This window comes from Haematobia irritans, chromosome 5, assembly GCF_050003625.1.
Source record: "Haematobia irritans isolate KBUSLIRL chromosome 5, ASM5000362v1, whole genome shotgun sequence".
Lineage (NCBI taxonomy): Eukaryota > Metazoa > Arthropoda > Insecta > Diptera > Muscidae > Haematobia > Haematobia irritans.
In genome coordinates, this window is record NC_134401.1 from 128,007,383 (window position 1) to 128,017,180 (window position 9,798).

General features: G+C 36.0%; 2 protein-coding genes across 3 annotated transcripts; both read left to right on the forward strand.

Moving 5' to 3' along the window:
- The first annotated feature begins 1,738 nt into the window (after positions 1–1,738).
- Positions 1,739–3,852, forward strand: LOC142240048 (uncharacterized). Its single transcript, XM_075311768.1, has 3 exons — positions 1,739–1,958; positions 2,019–3,746; positions 3,842–3,852. The coding sequence occupies exons 1-3, from the start codon at positions 1,739–1,741 to the stop codon at positions 3,850–3,852; spliced, it is 1,959 nt and encodes a 652-aa protein (XP_075167883.1).
- LOC142241135 (uncharacterized) lies at positions 3,846–7,538 on the forward strand. 2 transcript variants are annotated; one of them, XM_075312879.1, is made up of 2 exons: positions 3,846–5,603; positions 6,372–7,538. In XM_075312879.1, exons 1-2 carry the CDS (start codon positions 3,863–3,865, stop codon positions 7,229–7,231), a joined length of 2,601 nt encoding a protein of 866 aa, XP_075168994.1. In that variant the 5' UTR covers positions 3,846–3,862; the 3' UTR covers positions 7,232–7,538. The 2 variants fall into 2 exon arrangements, with proteins under 2 accessions (XP_075168994.1, XP_075168995.1); XM_075312880.1 differs by having other exon boundaries at positions 3,846–6,220; positions 6,372–6,530.
- The last annotated feature ends 2,260 nt before the right edge of the window (positions 7,539–9,798 follow it).

Below are 9,798 nucleotides of genomic sequence, written 5' to 3' on the forward strand. Positions count from 1 at the left end.
ATTTGGTCCATATCGGTCTTTAGTTATATATAGCCGATCCCCAATCACACAAAAATTGGTCCATATCGGTTCATAATCATGGTTGCCACTCGAGCCAAAAATAATCTACCAAAATTTTATTTCTATAGAAAATTTTGTCAAAATTTTTATTCTAGAGAAAATTTTGTTAAAATTTTAGTTCTATAGAAAATTTTGTCAAAATGTTATTTCGATAGAAAATTTTGTCAAAATGTTATTTATATAGAAAAATTTTGTCAAAATTTTATTTCTATTGAGAATTTTGTCAAAATTTTATTTCTATAGAAAATTTTTTCAAAATGTTATTCCTATAGAAAATGTTGTCAAACTTTATTTTTATAGAAAATTTTGGCAAAATTTTATTTCCATAGAAAATGTTGTCAAAATTTTAATTCTTTAGAGAATGTTGTCAAAATTTTAATTCCAATGAAAATTTTGTCAAAATTTTATTTCTATAGAAAATTTTGTTAAAATTTTATTTCTATAGAAAATTTTGTCAAAATTTTATTTCTATAGACATTTTTGTCAAAATTTTATTTCTATAGAAAATTTTGACAAAATTTTATTTCTATAGAAAATTTTGTTAAAATTTTATTTCTATAGAAAATTTTGTCCAAATTTTATTTCTATAGAAAATTTTGTCCAAATTTTACTTCAAAAGAAAATTTTGTCAAAATTTTATTTTTTCAAAATTTTATTTCTATACAAAATTTTGTCAAACTTAATTATATACGTCCTTTTTATATTCGGCCTTTTTTACTTTAATATATACTACGTATGGACTACCTAGCAATTTACAAGACGGTGTTAGGAAGTTTTAAGATACCTTGCCATCGGCAAGTGTTATCGCAACCCAAGTAATTCGATTGTGGATGACAGTCTTCGATAGAAGACCATGGTGGAGGGTACATAAGCTTCGGCCTGGCCGAACTTGCGGCCGTATATACTTGTTGCGTTTATCGATCATATACCATATTTACTTATGAGTAGTTATGATTTAAAAGAGAGTAATTGCGTTGCCTACTTTTAGGACGCTTCTTTTTATAAATATTTATATGGTTTGTGAACTGGATAGTATATATGAAACCGTTTGTGAGTGTAAGATAGCAACTTAATAACGGTGCCTAGTCTTAGGATGCAAATTTATAACTTTTGGCAACGCTTGGATCTTCAGTTTAAGCTTTCTCTATTTAAAATTAACTGTTGTGGAAGAAGTTGTATTTTGTAAAAAGGAGCTTTCTGGCAGAACATGTTATATTTGTTATCCTTCTTGTTGGAAATTAAACTGATGGTGTAGCATGTTCCAGTTGGGTCATTTGTTTTCCTGCACTGACAGATATATGACCCATCAGCATACTAACAAAATATAGAATGTTGTAACATCAATTGTTCTACCAACAATATATCAGCCGTTAGAAGCGACAACCAAAAGAAAAATAAATAATTTTGTAGCTTTTGAATCCCGTTTTTTATAATTTTTTACAACCCATCCAACATATGAATTCATAAGTCAGTTGATTGTCATTCGTCAAACAAAGAAGTTGGTTTTATGAAATAAAGTGAATTTTTGTATTGAATCTCTGAATAAAAATATCGTTTTTTAATTGGGATTTCACAATATCGCACGACATTGCACCAAAGGATAAGAAAAAGCTCTTGTCCTCACCATAAGGTCCTTCGAGCCGGATACTGCAACTTGTGAATCATCAACTAAGAGATCATGTCCAAAGAAGGCATGTCTGTTTTAGAAGAAACAACTGGGACACCTGGGAATTCCAGTAACCTAATTCATGTTAAGGTATTACATCGGGATAATATAATGAAGCAAGTTTTGAATGAAGCAAGTAATTTGGCTGAGTATAATAATTTAACAATTCACCAACTAGAGGTAAAATTATCATTGTTGGAGCGCCGACTTGAAGCCTTTGAATCAGCTCAAGGTAAATTGGAGTCGTTGGACGAATCACAATTTATTTTAACACATCGTTCAATTTTTGAAGATGCGTATTTCAAAATAAAATCATGTATTCTTGAACGAATGTCCAATCTCCGCCTAAATATTACTGAGCCAAGTATGTGCAGCACAAGAGTACTTACGTCATCGCCCCAACAGCCGCAACGGCCATCATTACCTCCGTTGCAGCTATCTAAATTCAATGGCGATTACACCACATGGTCGGATTTTTACAATATGTTTCTTGTATTAGTCCACGAAAATTCCGATCTTTCCGTCATATCAAAGTTCCAATATTTGCGATCTTGTCTTACCGATGAAGCTGCGCGATTAATACAGGCTTTGGAAATGACACCACAAAATTATGAAGAGGCATTGCAGATCTTAAAACTTCGTTATGACAATAAGAGATTCATTTTTCAGTCACACATCGAGAAAATATTCTCCATCAAACAACTTCGCAACCCTTCGGCTCATGAGGTAAGAGATTTTATGGATTATACCAACGCCAATATTCGAGCGCTTCAAACAATAGCTTCACGAGAACAAATATCAAATGGCATCTTGCTCCATATGATCGTCTCAAAACTCGATGCAGACACTCAATCTAAGTGGGAAGAAGAAATTTTCACCAATTGGGATAATGGAGAAACTAACGATGAACTTGTGCTTCCAGAGCTTAAAGATCTCTCTTTGTTTCTCGAAAGAAGATGTAAGAGTTTGGATTTAATGTCATCCAACGAGATTAAGCATCGTCAATTTCACATGAAACCTCCCAATAACAATTCATTTCAAGCAAAAAAGAAGTCTGCTTCTTCTTTCGTAGTCTCGAATGCACCTACCCAATGTTGTTTTTGTAAATCTCCAACCCCCCACAACCCATTCAATTGCCGCAAATTTATTGAGATGAAAGACACGGAGAGATTTCGTATGGTAAAAAATCTAAAACTATGCCTAAACTGTCTTGGTACAAATCACTTTGCTTCCAAATGTCCATCGACTAATAGATGTCAGTTGTGTAACAACACACATCACACACTATTACACAAACAACAATCGTCGTCACCTTCGTTGCCACAGCCATCCACGTTGCTTCCACCTTTGCCCTCACAGCCAACACCATCGATAACTCCACCAGAATCTACTGCAGCCACTTCACTACATCTCTCTGACATTGATAGCACCGTTATACTTGGGACAGCACAAGTTGAATTGAAATCGTCAAAGGGAAGATCAATAATTGTACGTGCCCTATTGGATTCGGGATCTCAATTACATTTTGTCACAGAACATATTGCACAATACTTACGGGTGCCGCGCACAAAAATATCCATGGAAGTAAATGGAATAGCTCATAACAGCATTGGCGCATTTAACACCTGCAGCTTTGCCGTAACTTCTTTATATTCCGACTACTCTTCGTCTATCACTGCTACCATCATTCCATCCATAACATCATACCAGCCTCAGAACGCACTTGACATTAAGCAGTGGAGAATTCCAGGCAACGTAAAACTCGCAGACAATTCTTTTTATTTACCGGGACCCATAGACTTGCTTATAGGAGCTGAGTTATTTTATGAATTACTGCTAGTCGGACAAATAAAAAATGGAAACACACCAACTCTCCAAAAAACAAGGCTAGGCTGGATAGTCGTTGGCTCTTCTTTGCAGCAAAAACAAGAACAACGAACACTAAATAACACTGCACAACCAGCTGTAAGCTCGGCATTGCTTGCAACAACATCAAATCAAAATTCACCACAGTCGTGTGGTGACGTCATTAATCTAAATACATCATCCACATTAGAACAAAACCATAGATCAGCTGATTTGTTTTCATTGTTTTGTTTTCATGTTTCTTCACAGCCACCATATAGTAAGTTAAAGATGACAGAAGAGCCATTGCTGGAGACTATTCTAGAGAGATTTTGGAATGTGGAAGAGTGCTCACCATCACCCACGCAAGGTTTTACAGTCGAGGAAGAGGAGTGTGAAAAAATGTTCAAAGAAACAACGACAAGGTGCCCTGTAAGTAACAAATTTATTGTCAGATTGCCATTCAAGGTAAATCCGTCTGTTTTGGGGTCCTCCTTTGAAATATCACAACGGCGTTTTTACTCTTTGGAAAACAAATTGTATCGTAATCCAAATCTATGGTCGGAATATGGTAGTTTTATACGTGAGTATATTCAATTGCAACATATGGAACTAGCTAAACCCACAGAAAATATTACGTATAACTATATTCCACATCACTGGGTAACGAAGCTCGATAGCTCCACAACCAAATTGCGTGTCGTCTTTGACGCGTCATGTAGAACAAACAATGGAATAGCGCTTAACGAAATTTTACGAGTGGGGCCCACGCTGCAAGAAGACATTTTTACAATTTTAATACGATTTCGGTACCATAAATTTGCATTAGTTGCCGATATAGCCAAAATGTATCGGCAAGTTTTGGTGGACGAAAGAGATTGTCAATGGCAATGTATATTATGGAGAAATTCTCCAAGTGATCCCCTTGAAACGTACAAATTAAAAACATTGACATACGGGACAAGTAGTGCTCCGTACTTGGCGGTAAAATGTCTTCAAGAGTTGGCCACGACACATTCACAAGATTATCCAATAGGATCAATGGTGGCTTTGCGAGACTTCTATGTTGACAATCTCATGACTGGTGGTAACACTATTGAGAGTACAATTCAAATAAAGAGAGAGGTGTCTGCCCTATTGCAGAAGGGAGGTTTTATTCTCAGAAAATTTGCAGCTAGTGATGAACGTATATTGGCTGATGTTCCAATGGTGGACAGAGAGGAAATCATCAAGGTGGATGACACACAATTTGTAAAGACACTGGGTCTTAAATGGTCACCAGATGAGGACGTTTTTAGTTATTCTTTCAACGACACACAACATACCTTAAAGAAAACTACGAAGAGAGTAATTTTATCCAATATGGCAAAGCTTTTTGACCCTCTGGGATTGGTCAGTCCTATAGTCGTCAGATGTAAAATGTTGTTGCAAATTATTTGGGCTCAAAAACTTCATTGGGATGAAACGGTACCCCAAGATGTACTAATGGAATGGAATGATGTGAAGTATCAATTAATGCTGGCAGCTCAATTAAAAATACCCAGGTTTGTAGCCTTTAACAACTATACTAATATACATGCATTTGCAGATGCCAGCATTAAAGCTTATGGTGCTTGTATTTATGTGGTCACAAGAGAATTTGGCGTTACCAAATCATCATTGCTATGTGCCAAATCAAGGGTGGCGCCGTTAAAACCCATTACCTTGCCCAGATTGGAGCTGTGCGCTGCGGTGCTTCTAGTCCAACTTTTAAATTCTGTACTGCATGGGTTTCCAAGTTCACCACAAAGCATAACATGTTGGTCAGACTCGATGATTACATTGTGTTGGATAGCTGGAAATCCAACTCGTTGGAACACATTCGTATCTAATCGAGTTACCAAAATAAAAGAAGGCAGCTGCGGTGCCAATTGGCGACATGTACCATCAGATCTTAACCCGGCGGACATCGTATCGAGGGGCGCAACAACAACAGTACTAACTAACAACAGATTATGGTTTCACGGGCCTCAGTTTTTATTGCAGGATGAAGGTGAGTGGCCTTCAAACGTGTGGTTAAATCCAGAGGAAGCTATGTGTGAGGCAAAGAAAACAAAAACTTCATTGATTGTTGCAAAGAGAGAAGATTTTATTTCCAATCATAAATACGTCAATAACTATGGAAAACTGCTTCGAATTATGGCATATGTTTCACGTTTTATAAGCAGTACTCGCAAACAAAAAATATTGTGTGGACCTATTGTGGTTTCTGAACTCAATCAGTCTTTCAAATATATTCGTCAAATCATGCAGACGACATATTTTGCAGAAGAACAACAAGCTCTTTTTCAAAACAAATCAATTAGCAGACGTTCCAAGCTTTTTCAATTGTCTCCATTTTTGCATGAAGGTCTTATCCGTGTTGGTGGGAGACTTTCCAACTCCAATTTAGCATTTGCAGCTAAACACCCAATAGTTTTACCTTGCACTCATCCATTTACACACACCATTATTCGTCACCTCCATCGTCTCCATCTCCATGCCGGTGCTCTCACTCTACACAACATCATTCGGGAGAGCTTGTGGGTACTCAATGCAAAACGAACAATTCGGAAAGTAATACATAATTGTGTAATCTGTTATCGCTGCCGTCCAATAACAGAAAGACAGGTAATGGGAGCACTACCGCATGACAGAGTACAACAAACACACCCATTCTTGATATCAGGGGTCGACTATTGTGGCCCATTTCAAATTACTCAACAAATTCGGGGCAGATCGCCCATTAAAGTTTACATTGCTGTATTTATTTGTTTTTCAGTTAAGGCAGTTCACCTCGAATTGGTTCCCGATTTAACAACAAATGCGTTTATTGCTGCACTAAAGCGCTTTATATCTCGTAGAGGATATTGTTCTACTATTTACTCCGACAACGCCACTAATTTTATTGGAGCGAACAGAGAGTTAAAAGATCTTTTGAAATTATTTTTAACTCAGAATCATAATCAATTAGTGGAAGAATGTTGCCGGTCATTAGGTATAGAATGGAAGTTCATACCACCACGTTCCCCTCACTTCGGGGGGCTCTGGGAGAGCGCTGTTAAGAAGGCTAAATATTACTTGCGAAGAGCCATTGGAACCCACATATTAACTTTCGACGAACTCCACACGGTGACTTGCCAAGCCGAGGCCATTATTAACAGTAGGCCTTTGACTCCCATATCGAGCGATCCTAACGACTTACACCCACTAACCCCTGCGCATTTTTTAGTTGGCCGTCCTTTAACCACTATACCGGAGCCATCACAAATTAATGAAAATCCTTCATCTCTTAAAAGGTATCACATTTTAAGATGGATTCACCAAACATTTTGGGATCGTTGGCGAAATGAATATTTAAATACAATTCAACAAAAAACGAAATGGGCTGGCAGTCGGCAAAATTTGCAGCTTAATGATCTAGTGCTCATCAAAGAAGATACGTCACCCCCGTTGAAGTGGCCAATGGGACGCATAGTTGCAACGCATCCAGGTGAAGACGGATTTGTCAGTGTGGTCACAGTTCGAACCATTGATGGCACATTCAAACGAGCGGTAGCAAAACTTTGCAAGCTTCCCATCGAGACAGCTGAAACCAACATTGAAAGCAAGCTTCCAAGGGGGGAGAATGTTGGAAATTAAACTGATGGTGTAGCATGTTCCAGTTGGGTCATTTGTTTTCCTGCACTGACAGATATATGACCCATCAGCATACTAACAAAATATAGAATGTTGTAACATCAATTGTTCTACCAACAATATATCAGCCGTTAGAAGCGACAACCAAAAGAAAAATAAATAATTTTGTAGCTTTTGAATCCCGTTTTTTATAATTTTTTACAACCCATCCAACATATGAATTCATAAGTCAGTTGATTGTCATTCGTCAAACAAAGAAGTTGGTTTTATGAAATAAAGTGAATTTTTGTATTGAATCTCTGAATAAAAATATCGTTTTTTAATTGGGATTTCACAATATCGCACGACATTGCACCAAAGGATAAGAAAAAGCTCTTGTCCTCACCACTTCTGATGAGACTACATACGATTTTAGTTTTACAGAAATCTTAGGCTATGTTCACACTGGGCAAATATTTGACAGAAATCAAAAAAGAATCTGTCGCCACAGCCAAACCAGAAAACATATTTAGTTCATATTGGATATATAACATCATGATAGGATTATTTTCCAAAAACCGTATCAAGATATTTGGAAAATGGTTCAGGGAAAATGTTTGACACTCATTTTGGTCAAATATTTGCCTAGTGTGACCATAGCTTAAACATCTCATTTAAACGAACAAAAGCATACGATGAAATAACAAGTTTATATAGCTAAAAGTTCGGCCGGTCCGAATCTTACGTACCCAGACCATGAAATACATACAATAGTTTTTTTTTTATATTTTAATATAGAGCTCTAACTCAAGACAATTGGCTTAAGTGGTAAGATTTATGAAGTTAAAATTTATAACACTAGATTCTAGAAACATTTTTTTTAACTCTAGAGAGAATCGTAAATTTTTGTCTAAGCAATCAATCCTTTTAATTTATACTGTTCAAGGTTATTGATCATATCAGGATAATTTTAATCCGTTTATATGGAGGCTAAATTTAAATAAGCACTAATATTACATCTGTTTAGTGTTCTTTAATTGTCCAAAATATCAAATGAAAATTGGGTCCAAGAAATCAAATCGGGAGAAAAGGGCGTTATATGTATACCAAATTTGGCGTATATTTTTTATGGACCGTAAATGCTTCATGTTTCGAATTTAAAGAAAATAATTAAAATTGCGGCTTCCATATTGCCAAGAAATCAAAACGAGAGATCGGCCTGGTACATACTCAAATTCTAGTTCTTACAAACAGTTCCCCTTTATGCCTGAAATTGGGAAACTTACGTTATTCTAAGGACGTTCAAAACAAAAAATATAAATCCATTATTTTTTTACATCTCTGAAATTGTAAGCATAAAATATATATCTACAGAAAAAAGTATAAAAATTATAATATAAAGAACAAATATAAGCATAATTGTGAAAAGAAGAGTATTTGTATGCACTCTCTCTTTATCTAACATAGACAATTAAACCTGGCGAGTTTACCGTTTTATCCAGCTGAGTTGATTATATCCGCATCCTCTCTTCACTCAACAGGTTAATTTTGTACATACAATCGAGAAACGAGTAGTTCGGTTTTTATTTTCGTACGGTGCGGACGGTTGTCGGGTTATCCTCATTTTCGTGCTCAATGAAATTGTAAATTACATACGAGAGTGCAAAACATCAAAATTCGTTGGACAGGAAAAGTGATAAAGATTGTTTTTTTTAATTTATTTGTAAAAAGTCGGCTCATTTTGTCTAATAGTATAATAGTATAAATATGTAGTCCCTTTGTATGTACATATTGTTCAATGTGTGTATCCATCGCAAATGGCTTAGTGTATGTGCAAGCTTACGTTTATTACTCTCTTGCTCTCCATGAAAAAAATTGAGTTTTCGGCAAAATTGTGGATTCTGTCTCTCATCTTCATGAGGCCTCCATCATACTCTCGCTCTCATACTAACAAACTAAAACTAAGAGAGTTTCCGTTTTTATCCATTTGAGTTGAAGGTGAATTATATCCGCTTCCTCTCTTCGCTCAACAGGTTAATTTTGTGTATCCAGTCAAGAAACCAGTAGTTCGGTTTTTACTTACGTACGGTGCAGACGGTTGTCGGGTTAATCTAATTTTCGATTAGGTTTTTTGTGCTCTATGGATTTGCAAATTATATATGAGTTTGAAAAAAGTCAAAATTCGTTGGGAAAGAATTAAAAAACAGGAGGAAGTTTGATTTCTAATTTGTTTGCAAAAAAAGAAAGCTTCTGTGTATAGTGATCTGCATATATTCGATTTGTATGAGTATTGTGTTCTATTGGGTGTGCGCGAATGTGTATTTCTTCCCAAATGGCTTAGTGTATGCGCAAGCTTACGGTTGTTGAGTTTGTGTACATATGTATATCTCTTTGTCTCTCTCTCTCTCCGCTGTCATACCCACAAACTAAAACTAAATGAGTTTCCGTTTATACTCATTTGAGTTGAATGTGAATTGTACCCACCATCCTCTCGCTAGTCTACAAGTTATTATTGGGTATCTAGTCAGTGTTAACATTTTGTTTACGCTGAAGTGAATATTTATGCATTGTATGTTATGTGCCTAATCATG